Below are 21,378 nucleotides of genomic sequence, written 5' to 3'. Positions count from 1 at the left end.
CCATGCTTCCCTTAACAGTCCACATACACAAACACACACACACACGCGCACACACACACACACACACACGCTTCCCAATGTAAAAACACAAATGAGACAGACGGTCAATATGCCCAAAGAGCACCATAAAAACAGAACAGAAGGACTGAGAATTAACAACAAAAAAAGCAGCACAGCATGAACTTTGAAATTTGAGCAACACACACACACACACACGCAGACACAGACACACACACACAAATGTAAAATAATACCACAAAGCTTTCAGCTGTGGAAGACTCGATCAATCAATAAACTCATAGTTGCTGCAGCAGTGCATCCCTTCCTGTCAAGCTGTCATTGAGTGAGCAAGCATGTGTGTGTAAGAGGATAAAATGGGCCTCATTCTAGTGTGTGCCAACTGTGACTGCCAACACACACACATGAATAAAAAAAAAAAAAGTGTGGGAGAAGTAGTGAAGAGAGGTGCTTCGATTTACAAGCCTGCCAAAGGGAGACCTGGCATAATTCAGAGAGGAAATGGATATGGATCCGTTATACACACACACACACAGCAGCTCCGTCGGTCTTTTCTTTTAAATTAAAAGATCCGATTCTCAGGTTCTCCTTAAAGACTTTAGTTGTATGCAACAGATGAGCTGCTGCTCTGACTTTTATACAACCAGGTATGTCCCCGAGCTAACAAGCTTTGCACAATACATCGTAGAACTGGATTTAAAATCATATAAGTAATGAGGCTTTTTATATTATCTTTAGAGAAATGTAAATAAACTACACTCCTGTATGCTTAGCATTCATTTCCTCCGCCTACCAGCTGATCAACTCCTGGCCAGTTCAGCCTGAAAATCCAGCTTTACGTCTTCTGTCCTATGACCCACGTGTCCCTTGTTTACTCTTTCATCCGGTTAATGACTCAGCCCTTTTATTAAAAACAAGGCAAAGGACATTTAACAGCATTTTTAATTATACGGAAAGAATATCTACTGCTGCACTCATGCCACCTCTCATTCTTACTATCTTACTATGTTCTAACGATGCCTAACCCCAGATTCTCTGTGTTTTTATCTGATTATGCAGCATACCTGAAGACTTCTCACTAACGCTAACACTCTTCGCTACAAGCTATTTGTACTATGGAAGCTTGTCGACTGTTCAATCAGGCTGCTACTATCTGGAAAATTCTTTTGCCATTTCACATTTCTTAAGTTTGGATCCTTTAGTAGCAGTTTTTTGGACACAGAGCAGTTTTGGACACAGAGCTGCATACTATATTGAATTGCAGTTGTCATCGCAATATCTATGTGCATTATTGCAATCACAATGGTCTGTTTGGCTGCTATAGTTGGTATAAAATCTAAATTTTAGTGGCATGTGTACAAGTTCTGTACTTTAAATGCCTTTCAATGACTTTAAATGCTCTCAGTGATCACATGTTCAGTGGATGTGATACTTGAGCTCAGAATTAATGGGACAAAGTGGGACATTGTGATAAATGACAAGAAGGAAAATGTAATCCATTTAAACATTTGACCTCTTTATTTTAAAAATGCCAGATTTGAAAATGTTGGCACAATTTTTCAAATCTCAGAGTCAAGGTAAAGATCTTATTTTCTAGGTAATAAACACACAAAGATGGATGTTTACAGTTAGTAAAGCTAGCCTCGTTATGGATGCTGATCACCGATATAAGACAGTAAAGACAATTATAAATATCAGATCAATAAACATTTTCACTTTATTTAAAAAAATAATAGTAAAATTTGCAAAACCTTGTTTTACAGCCGCACCTTGCCACACTGACAAGTTTTACAACGTAACAAGAGCTGATGCAGGTTTACTGTGCCATTCATTCAGCATGCGTTTGGAAAAAAACAACATTTATGCTCTAAACAATGTTGGAACTTAAGGAAATAAATTTTGAAGACAAGGTAAAGTTTTACCAAAAAATCCTTAAAGACAATGTAGCCTAACCAAAAAGTGGTAAGAAATGTAACCTACTGGACTAATTCCTGGTGATTAATGTGTCAAATATGAGTTAAGTTCATACTTCTGTAAAAAAGTCGCCGCAAAATCATCTATCTTCTATTTCACTGATTGCACTTCTGCTGTGCAATCAGTGTATTTGCCGGTGGATTTGTGAGATGTTTGCTGCTGAAAACAGGAGATTACTGCAGCTTTCCCTCAACTTCCCTAACGTGGTGTTTACTGTCAACAATGCAAACTTGTTGGAGAAAGCAGCCCACACAAGCAGGTGACTCCGACCAATCACAGTCGAGCTCAGCACTGCGTCTTTCAAGCCTTTCATCTAACGCCTTTGAGGACGAATAAATCACTCCAAAATGTTTAATTCTGGTTAATTGAGATCATGGTTTGGTCCAAAGAAACTGTAAAGTTAGGAATAAGTTTTGGTTTATCGTCTTGCTGAAGAATAACTCAATATCAGGAAGTTGTGATCGTTAGGCTGAACAATGATCTTCTGAGCTACAACCAACTTTAATAAAGAATATTTATCATACTTAATGTGTTTGAACGTGTGTAGGACGCCGTCATGTTGCAGTGTGGCATAGCTTGTTAGATCTCGTGTCCGTACCATGAGGAGAGAACAAAACTGAATTGAACCAGACCTTTCCACTCAGTAGTCTGCACACGGTGGCTTTTTCCAGCTTCCAGCTGTCACTGAGGGTAATAAAATGCCAGCAGGCACAAATCTGGAGAAAGAAAAGCTGACTGCTCACTGCAGCATCGGTGCGAAGAGGTTAATATGACCACCTATGAATCCACTTCTGACACAGACACTGGGACAACAGCATGCTGTTCATGAAGTCCCAGTAGGAGAGAAGGAATCAAAGAGTTGAAAACAAATGCGGTTTGATAAAGCGTGTGTTTGTTTATGCGTGTTTCCGGCAGGAAGAGGTTCAAGGAAGCGTGGAGGAGAGAGACTGCACATATTTTTCCTTCAGTTTCTACCCTCCTCCTCCCCTTGCCTCACTGCTGACAGGACAAACACAAAGAGCAACATACACAAAAATAAACGTACATTTCAGGTTCAGCAACTTGTGTCATTATGAGTCAAATGAATGGATGTAATGATATATTCAGCTCACATGAAGCGTAAAGGAGAGAGCCGTGAAGGTTTAATGAATCTCAAATAGTGTTTTAAAGAATCCAAGTTCAGCAGAGAGTTATCGAGTTCAGATTTTAAGATCAGACCATCTAATTCAGTCCAAATTCTTTAAAATAAACAGTTAAGTAGTTTAGTGTTAACAGTAAGCTCAGATGCTTTTTCCAATGGAACTTAATGCAGTTAATATCAAAGTTAACGACATGGGAGCAGATGCTCTCTGAAGAACTGGGTCCTAAAGAGTTTCTTAAAGATAGATGGGGACGCCCCTGCTCTGGTAGAGCTCAGTGGGTCATTCCCCCATCTCCGAACGACACATATAAACACAGGATTGTGTTAAGCATGGTTAGACACTGCTTGCCGTCAATCGTTTGATGACCAGAATGACTGAATCGTGCCATGAGCCTTTGTGAAAATATTCAAATAAATGGGAGCTGTTCTATTAGGCACTTTATAGGTTAATACCACTGAAGTTGACACAGGCGACTATTGGTAGCCAGCGGAGCTGAATGGACAGAGGGATGACATCTACGTTTCTACACTGATTCAAGACCAGACCCGTCGTCAAGTTCTTAAACACCTGCAAAAGCTTCACAACCCAGATTGGGAGACCAGTTACAAGGGTGTTGCAATAATCAAGGCAGGCAGGAGATGACCAAAGACTGGACCTGGGTTTGGTTAGGTGGCGAATGGGTGTGGCGTTCTTGCGTTGTTTGTATCTTGTCTGTCAATGGTTCCTGTTTCTGCCAGGTACCCAAAATGTTGGCACATAAACTATTTGAATGGGAGTAAGGTCTCTACGGTGCTTTTGTAACTGACCAGCCCAAACAAGAGTCTTTATTAGCAACAAGAAAGCTATTAAACAGGTGCTAACTTAACATTGTTACCGGCTAACATCTAACTATACATAATTTGTGTCTTATCTGTTGCTCTGTCAAAGTTTAAATTTTTAAGTATACTAAACTCTGCCGCACAATGGTTTCATCCGAATACCCTTAATAATAGCTCCTAGTTCCTGTTCCTTGACCTTTATTAAATGTTTCAAATAAACAAACAACTCTTAGCCTGGTGAGGGGGCGAGTATAGTCTGCCGGCCCGCGAGGCTTCTAATACGCTGGGGGAAACCCTGGATACGTCATGTCACACAAAGGATTGTGGGATACCTTAAGGCTTCTTAGCACTGGTTCTAGGCAGAACTAGCCGTGGGTGCTAGCATACAAGCTTCTTTTCCTACCGCCATCCTTACTGACTGCACAATTCAGACAGCACTTATCATAGGAACCGCTGACACACTTTCATTTTGGCTAAAGAGTCCTTGCTCTATAAGAGATTACACCAATGTTTTAAAAGTGTCTTACAATAACTCCTTGCTGGCTCTTAGGAAGCTAAGAATCTGATGCTAACTCTAGACTATAGCTAGTTGCGGTAATTCTACAGCACTTACAAATGGCACATATCTTGAGTCACTTTTCCAACATTTTTTATCCTCTAAGTGGGCATGATAAACCTCATTACCTAAATCTAATGTTTTAGTTGATGCGTGTAGAAAATCTCTGCGACGAGTAAAGATTTGAGAAGAAAATGTGTCTGTGGGATCAATTGATGGAGCATGCTCTCACATCCATGGTTTTCCATTATTAAATGTCCTCTTAAATGTCCACACACACACAAACACACACCGTAACACATAAAGACAGCCAAATAAATTGACAGGTCAAACAGCTGATGACCTTTGTTGATGCAGGCCCTCTAATCTGTCTGAATAAACATTCCCCAAACCCCCGGAGGATCGCCTCATTTTGACCTCACCTGAGCACGTGTGTCTCTGCGTGTCTGACATCGCAAAGAAGCTAACAGGCTAAGTGAATGCAGAGTCTCAGAATGAGCATAGAGACTCGGCGTGACCTCTGACCTCATCTCAAACATGTGAGGTGAATCAGGCCCTGTGTGTCTAGTTTGTTTTGTCCTAACTGAGAGAGATCAATTACTCTCTCTATTTTTTTTTCAGGTCATCAATAACTCTTAGTTTCTGTCACGTATCTCCTGATAAATTCTGACCTCTCTTCACTTGATTTTTTTTTATTCTTTGCAATCCCAGTGTTCACATGATTAATGTAAAACTTTTAAAGCCATAAATATCTGCCACCCTTTAAATTTAATACCATGCTAATCTATATTGATATTTACGATAGATGGGAATTAGCAATCCCCAAGCACTATACACAAAAGAGCAATTTAAGTAATCTACAGTTTAAGTGTGCTTTCTTCATCTAAATGCATAAAAGCACTCTCCAAGCATTTCTTTTGGTCTCAGCTCACCTTCCATCAGATGGGATTTTCATGCAGCTGAGGGAAATGAGGAGGGAAAGCAGGTGAGAATCCCAATGAGTTCATGATAAATGCGTTTGCTCTGAAGGTAATACACAGAAATGGCTCTTCGGTAAACCGCTGAATGCTTAACTCCCCAAAAATGCAGTCTTTGAGACATGGCGCGCATATTTCATGTGCTGTTCATGAACGGGGGAGTGAGAACCAGGCAGGCGGAATGAAGGAATGAATGAACGAATAAAAGGCAGCGCTGGAATCCGTCAAACGTGTCGCTGACCGGTCGCGCAGTTTGAAAAGTTCACCGAGGCCGAACTTGGTGAAACGGAACAAGAGACACAAAGTGAGGGGGGGTGAAAAAAATGGCAAACCTTCTTGGAATGAACATAAATTTGCTTGACTGTGATTACGTGTGTGTGTGAGACCTTTGACTGCTGCGCCGCTTGGTTCCCAGTCACAGCGCTACTGTGGGCTCACCACTGACAAACAACAAAAGGGTTTGCGTGGCCGACAATGCCCGTGAACGCTGCCTGTGTGCTTCTGTGCATCAGAGACAGCATGGAGACGTTATAGAGAGAGCATTATGAGTCAAAGCGCACGGGGAGTCAATGAACTCTGCTGACGAACGTAAAGAGGAGTGAGGAAGTATTTCCTGTAGGTGGCCTGCGACAGCGGATAGTTTACTCGTCTGACCCTTCTTTCATTCAGTCTCCCTTTGTGTCAGACATCATAATATTCTCAGCGGATTTCTACAGCCCTTCCACGGTCATCCTAAACCTCTTGGCTGCTTCTCTGACTCCTGCTCTCCTTTCCTGGTCTGTCAGGTCAGGGTGATGGCGACAGTGGCACTGGAGTAAGGGAGGTTGTCCTGCAATCGGTGGATCGCCGGTTTGATCCCCCGCTCCAACCATCTCAGTCGTTGTGTCCTCGGGTGAGACAGTTCACCCGTAATGCCTGCTGGCGGTCGTCAGAGGGCCCGGTGGTGCTGATGCATGGCGGCCCCGCTTCTGTCAGCTGTGGCTACTAACATAGCTCACCACCGTCAGGGTGTGAATGGGTGAATGACTGACTGTAGTGTAAAGCGCTTTGGGGTCATTGGACTAGTTAAAGCGCTATACAAGTACAAGCAATTTACTTACTAGTAGGTTTGCAGTTGTGCCAAAAACTTTTTTTATTAAAGATAATGGATTGAAAAGGGCTCTGTGTTAGATGTTAAGAATTTAGAATATTGCTTTAACACCTAAACCTGCTTTCAGTGTTGTATAGTAACGAAGTAAAAATACTTCACTACTGTACTTAAGTATACTAAGGAGTACTTTATACTTTCCTCGAGTACAACATTTTTGGATAAATTTCACTTTTACTTCACTATATTTACAAACTTAATTGCGTACTTTTACTCCAATACATTTTCAACGTTTGGTTTAGTTACTCAGTACAAGAAAAAGCGAGATTGAGAGAGAGAGACACGCAAGTGTTTTGACCCCACCTTCTGATATTGTTACAGGTGTATCTATTTGCAGGTTTACCACTTCCTGTAGGTTAACTAGACCTGGTTTATCACTTAACCATGTTCTTAGTATACACCCCCTTTGCCTGCAATTGGTTGTGTACAATTTTAAAGTGCATAGCACTGATCTTACTTGAAGAAGGAAAACTGAAAGCTTACAAAAAGGTTGTATTTTATGTCTAAAATTGGTCTAAATCTCTCCTGCACTTGGTTGTGTTCAATTTTAAAGTGCATAGCACTGACCTTACTTGGAGAAATTTAGACCAAGTTTAGACAGAAGATATGTCCTTTTTGTAAGCTTTCAGTTTTCCTTCTTCAAAACTTGGTTGTTTATATTATTTTAAGTGAATTTGACCTTCAAAGTTTACCAAAATTTAAAAAATGTCATTCAAACTGCATTTACCTTGTTTTACTTTTTACTTATACTTTTCATTACATTACTTGAGTACATCTATTTTTACAGTAATTTTCATCCTTAAGTACAAGACATTTTAGATACTTTAAGACTTTAACTCAAGTAACATTTCAGTCAGTGACTTGGACTTTTACCAAAGTCATATTTTGGAGAGGTACTGATACTTTTACTTGACTCTGAGATTTCAGTACTTTATACAACACTGCCTGCTTTAAATCAACCAACAACTTGGTCTACTAATTAGTTAAACCTCTGAAGATCAGTGGTAGCACTGGATTTTATTTAGATATATCTCAAAGTAAAGGGGGCTAAGTGCATATGTACACCACATTTTTCCAGATTGAAAACCACGTATAATTGTCCACGTCGCAATAATGCTCCGCTGTGTGTTGGTATGATTTGTTGTTGTGCTGTGACAACATGTGAAAAAGTCCAAGGGATACAAATACTTTTACAAGGCACTGTGTATAATAAAAATAAAAATAAAAAAAAGCAGTGACGGAAATGAATGTGAGTTGTGCGTCAAGAAAGTCCAAGCATTTCGGATAAAGCAAGAAAATGTGGAAGACGGGGAGTCCAATTGTAAAATGTAGCACCTTTGTTTGGTCAACCCAAGGGCTTTATCAGGCTGAGTTAAAAGAAGAGCTAAAAGCATTTGTGGAGCCTTCCTCCATTCCCCTGGAAGCACTTAACTCCACCACACCCTATCAGCTCCATTTCCAGGACGGATAGAGCGGAGGGGCAGAGAGGCAGACAATGGGATGGAGGGAAAAGAATGGAGGAGGTATTGTTTTTTTTTTATTATTCTTTGTATAACCACATTACACTCTCCAGGGGGACACAACAATGCAGCTTCAACACAAACACATTATCAGCTGAGGTCCACATGTATTCTCACAGGCAAAGCATGTTTTAGATCGGTGGTTACATTTCAGGGCCCAATCCCACGGCAATCTTCTGTTACGGAAACACTGCAGCTACAGGAATAATGAGCATCACGAGCCAGAGCGTCCGTTCAAACATGGAAACACTGCGATAACCGTCATGCCACGGCTGTCAAAAGGAGAAACTATTCTTCCCAAATCTATGAATTCAGATCCGTTATTTATATCGAGCAAAAGTCACAACAAATGTCACCTAAAGGACAAACTGGTCCAATTTATATCCAGTTATACAGAAATCTAATTCAGACCAAATCAGGTAATAAAATAAGAACTCAATTACAAAATGGTACAATCAAATTCAGTTAATAATTTAATGCGAAGATTTCAGAGATCTTGCCTTCTACTGAGATAATTCCCGGAAATGTTGTTGCTGTTGAACTCGTCACAATTTTGAAGTTGGAAAACTCACCACTAAGGATATATACCAATAAATTTAATAACCCACATATAAAAACAGAGAGGTATGGTAGCTGTTTTCACCTGAAGCTACTTTTTATTTATTTTTTTAAATTAAAAGGTAGAGTGGAGATTTTTCAGGAAATGAAGGTAAGAAACGGCCATGTCCCTTTTTGAATAACTGCGCGAGACCATCTTACCCGCTCTTCCGCTCCTCAGGGGGATCACGTGAAAAGAGTTTCCCAAATCCACTCTGGTCTTATTTCTTTTTTTCTGAGGCCTTCCTCTTCTTCTCATAAACTTGTTCACAGTTTGCTTCCTGCGACTCTCAGCCATTTCCAAAGTATACGGTGAGAGCAGTGGAGCTACAAGGAACGGCTAACACCGAAGCTAACGTGACACATAAACACTAGTTGCGCACGCGCAGCAAGAGGAAATTAGCAAGGAACGAGCGCACATATTGGCGCTAGGAGAGCACATCACAATGACTGGCACGTGTGACAACCAATAAATAAGGAGAACCCACAGGAACTTGAAGCTAAAAGAAGATTGTCTACTATACCTTTAATGTCAGGAGAGTTTTTTGATTTGTGAAATTACTTCGGTATTTCAATCAGTTTTTCAGTGGAAATGTCGCACAATGGTACAACATTTGGATTTATCATTTCACAGATTCAGGGTTACTGTTTCAAATTTTCACTGAAAGATTTCCTTGCGTGCTTTTACTGCGGTCGATTTGCCACAGGTACTCCTGCTTCCTCCTATAGTCTACCTGAATTTCCCCTTTGTGGGACAACAGGGTCTCTTTTTATCCTAAAGAAGCTTTTGTTAAATAGTGATTCTACATTTACATGACAATCTTTGTGTGTTTTTTTTTTTTTAGTAAGGTTTAAAGTTAGCAGTGCAGACTAGAGCGAATAAACGTTCACAAAATGGTCTGGACCCTACCAGGGTACACTTTGAATGACAAAGGATAGACGTGGTTCTGAAGTTTGCTGACAGTAGTAAACTTTTTACTTTTGCTGTTTTCTCCTGATGCAACAAATCATTATCATTGAACCATTATTATTTCGATGCTTTACATCACTAACAGAAGGCAACACATTAAGGTTGATCATTTTCAAAATATTATCTTAAATATATTATTATGAAATGATTAAACAACACACAAAGTGCCTGTAATTTGTTTCCATACTTGATGTTTTAGCTATCCGGGTAACTTCCTTTTCAATAAAGCAATGGGAAATACAGCAAAAGAATAACTACAAACAAACACCAAGTGTGGGGACATTGAGATGATCTCCAGAAAACTAATTAAATGAAAAAAATATGGGTAATAATGTTGGTTTTCTTTATTTAATACAGACATTAAGCGAAATCCTCATAAATACACAAAAAAAACTGTGAAATTGTTGTTGAAGCTATTTGTGTGGGCTGGCCTTTTAACAAAGTCTGGATTATTAATGGTCTGTAAACATTGCCAGAAAAGGGCAGAAGAAGGACCGCTGAAGACTTTGGACATTTGTAGTAGTACAATTTCTTCCAACTTTAAGGCCAAAGAAAAACTTTCCCACATTACTGAGAATCACTGGATGCATCCTGTGAGGTTTAACTCGCACCTTGCTAGAGAAATTCCTAAGAAGCACCTATTAGACCTGGCTTAATGACCACCGAAAGTCTACATTCCCACAACAGACACACACGTAAAGCGGTGTGCAGTCGAATGACGGTCCTTCCGCTCCACCCCACAGAGGAACCATCACTTTTCGAGTGTAAGCATTGGCTTAAAAGGCAAAGAAGTCACCAGAGGGTGATAAATCAGAAATCTAACAACTATTAGGGTGAGAAATGATACTTGAATGGAGATTCTGCAAAGCTTCTGTTGACTGCAAACGAAGATTAAAACACAGTTTTGAAAGGCCCACTCAGGTGATACAATCGGTGGACACTGGGTGGTCCCAAGAGCGTGCTTATGCGCCTACATAGTTTCTGACCAGCCAGGGAAATTAAAGTCGTTACTCTAGTCTCTCTCACCATAAATCCGGGGACCCATTTAGTGGCAACACGGGTGGGCGACAGACCCCTTCAATCCCCTGTTTGGTGATACTCTAACGAGTTTCATGTGAGAAGCATTAAAACTGGCGCTAAACCAGTGAGACTGGCTGCAAGCAGGGCGAGGTGGGGAGCCGTTGATGGGTTTCTTCAACCTAAAATGAATGTGTCTACAGTGGACTCATTGTATGTTGTGTAGTTTCATCGCGTTGTATGACATTTCTCTCCCAACACTTGAGCGGAGAACTGATACCTCAGTCTAATCAGTAATACCGACACTCCTTAGGAGCAGATCCCATAAGAACAACAGAAACGTGTGCAGAAAATAGCGTCTATCCGATGCAGTCGGATGCATGCTGTTCTACAGATGTGTTCACACCAGCTACAGCGCTTGCAGCAACATTCAGTATGTCCAGGTTAGATTACCTGGACGTTTTACTACGCAGGTTTTAATCACACACACGCATCATCACCTGACTTACTGTGTGTACCGACTACAGTGCCCTTACGTAACGGGTTTTTATCAGCTCTAATAGTACCTCAGCAAACATCGCCTGCAGTCATTCCCTTGCAAATATGCTACAAGCAGCTGAAACATTTTCATCACTCGTGCAATCTGAGATGTCCCTGATCTTAGAGGTGCGCAGTGGTGTTTAAACCTACATCCAAAGTAACATTCAAGTCCTCAACGAAAGCCACACCTCAGTACATCTAAAGACTCCCTTCATGTGAGAGTAGTAGTATTCAGAACCTCTTAACTTTTGTAAATTATTGTAAATTCTATCTAGGACCTTTCAGTCATTTTCTTTGTAAAACCAACTTTAGGTACAACTACAGCTACAAGTCTTTTTGGGGTCTGTCTCTGCCAGCTTTGTACACCTAGAGACCATATTTTTGCCTTATTCATTTACAAATTAGCTCAAGCTCAGTCGGATCTGATGGAGAACATCGGTGAGTCGGTCATTTTCAAGACTTGCTACAACTTCTCGATAAGATTTAGGCGTTGAACGTTGACTGGGCCACCGTAAAACATGAATAAACGTTGAACTAAATTGCTTAAATCTAGCTCAGGCTGTATGTTTGGAGTTGCTTAAGGGTGAACTTAAGCAGCTTTTCTTCCAAGATTGCACTGCATTTAGCTTCATGCATCTTTACATCAACTCTGACAAGCCCCGCTCTCCCAGCTGAGGAAACGCATCCCCACAGCATGACGTTGCCACCACCATGTTTCATGGTGAGGATGATGCTCACATTGTCCGGTGTCAGTTTTCAGCCTCACGTAGCATTTTGCATGCCAAAAAGCAGTGGCCGTTCTACACCATATTTAGCAGGGTGGGGGGGGGGGGGGCAGTGTTTTGTTCAAAGGGACACAGAACAAAAACCTAAACAGGTCAATATTTCATTGTTTGATATATCAAGTGAGCCAAAGAGCCAATTGTGGCTCTGGAACTGCAGGTTGCACATCCCTGATCCTGTCTCAACACGGCTGGAGCTAAATAAGAAACAGCTTAATTTTTAAGCTATTGTTAGAGTAAAACTGTAAATGTAAAAAATACAACTGGTCCAAGTGACATGTCAGTTATGGTATCTCTGTCAGCATATATCATCGTAAGAAACTTATTTAATATCTTTAGTACAGGGGCCAGTTCTACAGGGGCACCGGCCCCTGTTGGCCCCTGTCTAGGACCGCCCCTGCCAGAAAGCACAACCCTCTTCCACATGTTTGCTGTGTTCACTGTGTTAGTTTTCGCAATACATGGTCCTCTGGGCCTCCTGTACTGCATGCTTTAGATATCTCTCTGCTACCACACAGGTGATTTCATTGAATGCATCATTTCCAGGCTTCTGGAGAACTTGCTGAAAACATGATGTGATCTTCTGAATCAGGTGTGCTGAAGCAGAGACTCCACATGGCTTGAGATAAACTGCAAAGGCTCTGTTTGGCTTTTTTTAATTAATGACCTTCTTCTTGCCACTCTTTCACCAGGACCAGATTTCTTTTTACCTACAGGACTCAAAGCTTTTTTTGTCAACAGATTTCCTGAGCTGTGGCTCTACGCAGCTCCTCCAAAGTTACCGTACGGTACTGGGATGTTTCTCTGGTTCACGCTCTCCTTGTCCGGCCTGTCGATTTAGGACACGTCTTGCTAGGTCGTGTCACACAGGTTTCGTTTGCACCTGATTATTCAACCATCTCCACATGTTCCTTTCACTTTACAGTCATGCGCTACCTGGTGTTGGGCTATCGCATTAAACCCCCAAAATGTGAAAAAGTTCACTTGGGGGTACTATAACCGAGGTACTACATGGATGAAGTGTTCATTCGGGTTAAGGTATAACACAGGTGGAGCGGGCGGCGAAGCAAGACGGGCTTTGAGAGTTGTTCAGTGATGAAATGAGTCTGGAGGATGCGGGGGCCGCCCCTGCTGAGAGTCATTCCACTTCTCTGAAACACTCAGAAAAAAACTCTAGACTGGAACTAGTTGGCGTTGCGTGCAGACAAACTAGTAATGCATGTCCTCAGCTGACAACTGTGCCCCTGCAAAAATATAAAAAGGCACCGCTCTGAGCTTCAACATATCCGAAGATTTTCCCCCCGTGTTGCCGTTCTCTTGCACACACCTCTCGCCATTCGCTCCAAACTACGTGTTGCATCCCGCGTGCCAAAGATCCCCGGTAGGATCGTTGCACGACGCAGGGTCTCGCTTTGAGACGGCAAATCATTCAGCTTTGAGTCAAAACGGAGCAAATGATGCGAGTTAGGAGGTGGATGCGGGTGGGAAGTCCTGCTGCAGAGTGAAGCCGGTATTAAAGCCCTTTAATACCGTCAGGTGACCCGAGAGCAGGCTCATGGTCGTTGGACAGAGTGACGCAGCCTCTAAATCTTATTCTCTCCTACTGTGCCAAGCCGTAAGCACCGTCACCTGGTGGGGAGAGAAAGAACCGGCTTGGGCTAAACAATCAGACATAGAAAAGGAGATGAAAGGACCAGGTATTACAGATTCCTGGACGGTTTTAATTTCAAAGGAAACTAATTATGCTTCAGTCAATCGCTTTGTTTTTCTGTCAGTCAACCTCTTAGGGAAAATAAAAGCCTTGATATTATTTTTGATAATACAAGCACAGAGATTTGGCTTTGCTAGGCTTTTTGTTATCTTCACCCTCACTCAATGCCACATAACATCTTTTTTTCACCCCACATCACTCTTTAATTCAGCAGATTACTTCAAACCACACTGAAATGAGGAAATAGATGATTTTGCTTATGCATTAGGTTGCAAAGCATGACTGACAGAGTATGAGCAAAAAAAAAAAAAAAAACACTAAATCCCCAGCAGCTTCCGAAGCTGCAGGACCTGACCTTTGCCATTCCTTGCAGAACAACAATGCACTTCCTCCGTGCAGAAAACTCATCTGACCCGAACTGCTCCTTTAAAATCCTGAGCCCAAAAACGCGTGCTTGGATCAACCATGGTTGTAGCTCGGAGTTTCTTTCTGCCCGGCCGGCGCGCTCGTTGTCAGGGCTGGAGCAGAGCAAGTCTGGCACCTGCTTTCTTTGCCAGAAGTCACCATTTATCAACTCCTGCGACAAAGACTGGAGGCAGCCGTTTGGCTCTGCGCTTTGGAGTGCGTAAAACCGGACGCGGACACGCAAGCACAACAGTTGGGTTAAAAACGACTGCCAGGACGCAAAGCGCGGCATTCAAACCGTGCATGTCAATGAGTGGACGTGTTAAATGGAGAGGTAAAAAAAAGGAAGGAACCCATAAAGTTGCAGGTGTTTCCCTCTTCAGTCGCCACGCTGGATTGTTTTGATTTCACAACAACTGCAAAGCGCACAGATGGAGAGAGTTGATTTCGTCTGGACTGTACTCACCTCCGAGTCCACCCAGAGTCGCTGTCAGGCAGCCCCCGGACATCAGGCAGCACATCGGGACCAGAACCAGCACCACATCGCTGAGGGTCATCCCGTCTCCCATCCCCGAAACTACAGCAGGTCGGATCTCAACAGCCGGCTCGCTTCAGAGACGCATCCTGATCCAGCTTCCCGGTTTGCAGGGCTACCCGAATTGGTTAACTTTATTTCTTATAACAAAAAAAACAAAAACAAACAAAACAAAAAAAAACGCGTTTGACTTTGTTATCAACCTACAGGTTTAGTGTTTGCTCCAGCTACCGTCTGCACAAAGCGCTCCGAAAGTGTGTTCATCCGCCCGGGGCAAACCTGAGGGCTTTATATTCCACCAATAAGGCGACAATTTAAGGCTTTATTTAACATCCCGGACACAAACAGCGCCGCAAAGTAAGTCAAAGTACCGTCCTCTTCTGCGTGGGGGATAACGTCCACTGTCCCGGGCTGTAATAATCCGAACAACCTCGCTCTTCACCCCGCCGTTCTGCACCCTGCTGTGTCCGAGCCTTTCCTCGGGAAACAAAGGTTTATTCCTGCCAGGCTTCAGATGTTCGCAGTGAATATGAAGAGGAAAAGCAGCGTCGCTGGGAGGCTTCGTCTCGGTCCCGAGGCGCAGGAGCGAGATCACAGAGGCGAGGCGCGCCGTGACACCGGCTCGCGCAGAGGATGTGTTGAGCGGAGAGGCTCGCGCGCTGACTGGACGCCGGTGGCCCCGCCCTCCTCTGTGGGGGGGGGCAGCTCACTGCTCAGGTGTGAAGGGATGGTGACGTCACAGGTGCGACAGGTGCGCGCAGACGATGGATTTCTTCGGAAACACGGAGCGCTGCCTGAGAACTATGGAGTTCCGACTCTGACACATTAAAAAATAAATATAGAAACTTATACATAAATAAATGCATGTTCAATAAGTATATCAGCATATATTAAATGCACAAACATGCTGCAAATAAATAAATGTGATCTGTAATGAAATTATACAATGAGACATAAATGTAAATATATCTTTTAATTCACTTATTTATTTATTCCTCTGTTTAATAATCATCTCTCGTTGAATTTACAATGATTCAACGAGAACCGGTTCGGGCTGGTTTCATTGCAAGTTCATTTGTCACATTTTACACAAATCTTAACACTAAAACAATCCAGTTTTTCCTTAAGACACCTTCCCTCGATCCAGAACATCTTTTGTTTCATGGTACATCAAGATATCAAATATCGCAATCGACATCACAAAAAGAATTAATGTTTACCATTCTTGTGTAGTGACTTTACAGTTCCAGATATCCGAGGCATTTAATTCTCTTAATCTAGAATCGACATAGGAGAATTTGCACAATTAAAACATTTCAGATACCAGCAACACCGCTTCTAACTAATAATACTTTAATTTAGATATCCAAAATAAAGAATTACTCATCATGATTTTTTATATATATATTCATTGCAAGAATAGCTCCTTCTAGTAAAAACATGAGTCAACATTTCTGTGACTAAGTAGTGATATCAGAGATCACCAGGTAAGGGAGGAATGCACTCATAGATGGCTGAAGCATGACCAGTATGCATGAAGCAAGGCTGACGTCATTGTTTTCAGATCAATGAGACATCTGTAATAATCTGTAGCTGACAGACTCACCTTCTGATGACTGTTGTGTATCTAATGACTAATTTTACAACCCACCACTCCTCCGGCAACCCAATGTGGCCATAATTTCCTCGTCCAATGTGTAAAACAAACTGCCTGTTTTCATCTTCGTAGCTTGCAAAGCTCTGTAGTAAAGATTTGCACGATTTTGCTGACCTAATCCATCCATGTTATCACCCACTGTCATCTTTTAACAATGACAGAGACGGTCGGTCAGGTCACCTGACCTGAACACTTTCCTCAGAATTGGCCGACAGTCTGGGGAGAGCAGCTGAAATCTCTAGTCATTCAAGACCATAACATTCAAAGCAAAGCAATAAATTGTGAAGGAGGAAAGAAACCATCTTCTGGGATTTCACAGCAATCCCAGAAAAGTAGGTTACAAAAAGTAACTGCAGTCTTTCCCACTCAGTTTGTTTTTTTTAATCTCTCTTGATTAATTGTACTCCAGCCACAAGCTCCCTTTCCTGCTTCCCTTCTTCCTTCTTCTTCTTCTTCTTCTTTCCAGGAGGAGAGTTGCTATAAGCTTGGAGCACTGACCAACAGATTTCATGGGGCGTGGGCGCAGACTTGTACCCGCCTGTCAGAATAAAGGAGAGGGTCACCGAGGAGACCAGATTAAAGGATTTGGTAGACGATGAGGTTTGCAGGGGGAGGAGGAGGAGGAGGAGGAGGAGGAAGGCAGGGGTCAGGGGTGAGGCAGCAATGGTTAAGAGAAGCCAAGGGGAGCTAAAGGGGACGAGCGGCGCCATCTCTAATAGAGCCCGATTAATCGCATGCTGTGCGTGTCGCATCTTTATGCGGGCGGTGACTTAAGAGTGGCCAAACGTTGCCTCCGTCTAACAAAAGATGTCTTCATCAGGAGCCGTCACAGCGGCCTCTGGAGCTCAATGCGTTTTCAAGAAAGCCACTCTTGACTTTTCCCGGGAGGTGGGCATATTTATCAATGTCTCTGATCCGCCACCGTAGGGCTCAGTCCCCTTTGTAAAAGGAAAGGTGCGTATGGAGGGGGTGATCTGTGCAAAGCACAAGTGCTGCCCTCTGGTGGACAGGTGAAGCACAAAGGCATTGATTTTTATTGTTGTCGCAATCGTTTAAAAAAAAAAATTGCCAAACCTTTGTACAGATTTTTAAGAAGAAAACAGAGAAGCACACAACTTTGCCGGGCTAGAACCAAAAAAAAAAAAAAAAAAAAATCACCATGCATATCGTTTACAACCCAATATTTGCATAAATTGGTGCCAAAGGTTGGCATACATTAACGAGATGCACCAACCACAGAATGGTGGGGGTCTTAAAGGGATTGTCACGGCTGCTTATCTGTCCCCGCAACATTAATATTCACAACCTGATGTAAAGAGACTGCAATCCGTGACCCCGCACTCCTTTGGTTAATCTATGTGCCGGGGTGAAAGCGTGGCTCCTTATTCCAAAAAAAAAAATAAAAAATATGTGTTAGTATGTGCGTGGCTGTGCATGAATGTGAAATTTTTGCCCCGGACCATCCATGGGTCTGAGAAAAAGGATTTTGTGGGTCGACATGACGGTGCACGCGTGTGACTAACGGGTGGAGTGCTTGGAGTAGCTGTTGTGTGAGGGAGGAGGACGACGCCAGAAAGGAAAATGAGATAGAGAGAGAAAGCGATGAGGAAAGATCGGAGACCACCTCATCCAGAAAATTTAATTATATGACTCTGAATCTCTTGGGGAGATGCTCCTTGATCCGACAGAAACACACACAAATTGACCTTGTTCTTGGACATAGACACACAAAAAACATTGATTTTTGTAAAATAAAATAAAAAAACAACAAATGAATGCACTTAAATCTTGCAAATCTATGACTAATCAACTGTATTTTGATGCAATGGGTGTTTTCTTAGAGGTAAACTCATTCCAGAGCTTTTTAGTCACAGAAGTGTGTGATGCAGAGGTCTCTAAAGACAAACGATCGCCCACCCTGATGGAAGCAGCGTCTGTGTGACGGCAGAGTCTCAGATACAATTCATATAGACAGAAGATTTCATTTTCTGAATTAAATCGATGCTACCGTGAGATATAACCTTCGATCTCTCACCCTCGTGTCCTTAGAACCCTTAATCAGAACAAAGCCAGATAGAAAATGACTTACAAAAATGTAATATTGTGACTTCTCATAAATCTGTGGTCAACTAAAACATTGAAACCAATCATCATAGCGACGGCGTGAGCCGATGATGTAACGGGGGGGATGTAAGGACGGACAGTAGACTGTGATAGAAGTCGTGAACAACTGGGATCGACACAAAAAAAGACTGTTTTAGACAGATTTGTTGGCTTTGATGAATGCTGTACGTTAGGATCCACCGTTGACAGATTCCAGTGTGGGTTCAGGCACATCGTCGTCTGTTCTGACACGCTTTTTTCCCTTGATGTATATACTGCGATGGAGAAGCATGCAGCGAGGCTCAAACAGAGGCAGTGGTGCAGCTGTAAGAGGTCCAGCATCACGTGTTTGAGCCAGATTATGACCCTGACAACTCAGGCTGACGTAGACGCCGGTGCTGAAACAAAGGGAGGATTACATTTTTTTTTTTACAACCTACTGCAAATATTACTGAAACCTGACATACTAATACTGTGAATAAAAACATTTTCACTTTTAGTCAACGTATCAGGAAGAGGATTGTGGACTTCTTCAACCCTGGTTCCTCCTTTGTTACCATTTCAAGCTGCCTAAAGGTGCCACGTTCACTTTTTTAAATTATTACTTGAAAGTACAGACCGCATTGTGGTGTCATCCATACCCTTTAGAAATGATCAGGGTCCTGTGCCCCATACGCTTTGGTATGAAATGTGAATATCAACCCCAGAACACATGCAAAAGACCTTGTGAACATGCTGGCTGAAACGAGTCTAATAAATTTATTATACAAAGTAAAATGTGTTCTGTTTAAACATGGGGTGAAAGGCCACTCAGAGAGGAAGAAGCCATTGTTCCCAAAAGCAATTTAAATGCAGGATTACAGTTTGAAAAAGCACAAAAGCTATTTTTAATACTAATCTTAAAACTTTCCTTTTTGACAAAGCTTATAGTTAGAGTGGCTCATACCCTGAGCTACCTCTATAGTTATGCTGCTATAGGCTTAGGCTACTGGAGGACATCAGGGTCTAATTTTCTCACTCTACTGATTTCTACTGTTCTCCAGTTTTGCATTGTATTACATTGAAATGACTGTTGTCATTTCAGCTTTTAACTTTCTGTTCTCTTTCTTTTTCTTCATAGTAGGTACACCTGGTCTGGCGTTCTGTTAACTGTGACATCATCCAGAGAAGACGGCTCACCTGCTACTACCATCTAATGTAGAACAGATTACTGGATCAATGTGTGCTTCTGTGCTTTTTGTTTCTCTTTTTGTGTCTCTGCTCTGTCTTCTGTAACCCCCAGTCAGTCGAGGCAGATGACCGTTCATACTGAGCCTGATTCTGCCGGAGGTTTTCCTTCCCTTTAATGGGGAGTTTTTCTTCCCACTGTCACTTCATGCTTGCTCAGTATGAGGGATTGCTGCAAAGCCATGTACAATGCAGACGACTCTCCATGTGGCTCTACGCTTCTCCAGGAGTGAATGCTGCTTGTTGGGACTTTGATGCAATCAACTGGTTTCCTTATATAGGACATTTTAGACCAATCTGTATAATCTGACCCAATCTGTATAATATGATTGAACTTGATTTTGTAAAGTGCCTTGAGATGACATGTTTCATGATTTGGCGCTATATAAATAAATTGAATTGAATTGAATTGAATTGAAAAGACCTTCCTTTTTTAGAGACTTGGTCTGAAAAATCTGAAACTGAAGTGTCTTGTCATAATGAAAAAAGGTGGGTGGGGGGATGAAAGCCTGAGAACACATTGCCAACTTTGAAACAAAGATTTGGTTTCGTCATGTTGCTTTGGCTCTTTGCTGCATGAGGGACCGGTGAACTTCACAAAATCATCATAAAAGAACATCATGTGGAAACATTGCAGCAACATGTCAAGGCGCCAGACACCGAACTGGGGCACAAATCGGTTTTCAAAAAAAAACAATGAACATAAGAATTTGTGTGAACTTCAGAAATTAAACAACTTTAAAGCTTTAATTTAAAAAATCCCCCTTTATTCTGGTTTTTCAAAATTATGAATCAAATTTGGGAATCATAACTGTCCTAAACAGGAAAAGCGTGTTCTGATCTAATGCTTTCTGTGACCCACCCAAAATCACCTCAGCCAGGTATGTGGCAAGTCAGCAGCTCCAATCCTTGGCAGGCATGGTGGATGATGCTCCAGGTTCATTGATTCTGTCAGGAAATACTATATTTGGTCTCTAAAAATCAAACCTCAGCTTTTCATTCCATCCTAGGTTTGTGTTGATTTTTTTCTTAATAATTATCAGGAAGTCTATACGGTGCTCTCAAATACGCCTTAGGAGTTGTTCTTAAGCAAAAATCTGATTAGACCGAGAGAAAAACAACTAATAGTACTTACGATTACATTAGCTGTATTTTCTGTTTTATAAGCTAATGCCTTCTGTGACATCTCCAAGTGATGAATAAGCAAAGCAAAAGTTGATTTCTCGCAACAGCATCCTTCATCACGTTGAACAACATTTTACTTTGGTGTTTCACTTTAGAGAAAGTGAAAGCAAACAATTAATCTGATTTTAAAGCAGACAGTTTAATAAGTTTAAAATGTTTTTACTCCATCTTTGCATTTTTCACCAACTCTTTCCAAATAAATAAAAAAATTGAAGCAAATCGCCAGCACAAGATGTAAAGTACAATGCTGCATGTATGAATTTCATGCAAATTGTCTGGCTAAACCAGATTATCAGACAAGCGCGTACGGAGGTCAGTCTTTACCCCTCATACACGGTGTTCTGGGCCGCAGTCGGCTGGTCGCCATCTGATTTACCCCCTGTCCCTCACCTCTGCTGAGGAGGAAATGGAACAAACAGCTCAGAAACCTTTGCCTCTAATCCTCCAACAATGGATTGTGCTGTTTGATCTGGGGTGGGGGATCCAAGCGGTGAAGC

At 42.0% G+C, this 21,378-nt stretch overlaps 1 protein-coding gene across 1 annotated transcript in view; it reads right to left on the bottom strand.

The window, feature by feature from the left end:
* The window catches only part of sema4f (sema domain, immunoglobulin domain (Ig), transmembrane domain (TM) and short cytoplasmic domain, (semaphorin) 4F), a 78,001-nt gene extending 62,668 nt beyond the window's left edge, over positions 1-15,333 (bottom strand). The window contains exons 1-2 of the mRNA XM_036146611.1: positions 14,917-15,333; positions 14,641-14,824 (exon numbers count right to left, since the gene is read on the bottom strand). Coding sequence (XP_036002504.1) covers positions 14,641-14,743 — 103 coding nt within the window. The 5' untranslated portion in view covers positions 14,744-14,824; positions 14,917-15,333. The remainder of the gene's footprint in view (positions 1-14,640; positions 14,825-14,916) is intronic.
* Between the last annotated feature and the right edge of the window lie 6,045 nt (positions 15,334-21,378).

The sequence above is a fragment of the Fundulus heteroclitus genome, chromosome 14, assembly GCF_011125445.2.
Source record: "Fundulus heteroclitus isolate FHET01 chromosome 14, MU-UCD_Fhet_4.1, whole genome shotgun sequence".
Classification (NCBI taxonomy): Eukaryota; Metazoa; Chordata; class Actinopteri; order Cyprinodontiformes; family Fundulidae; genus Fundulus; species Fundulus heteroclitus.
Note: the sequence above shows the minus strand (reverse complement) of the source record. Positions and strands in the feature narration are given on the sequence as shown.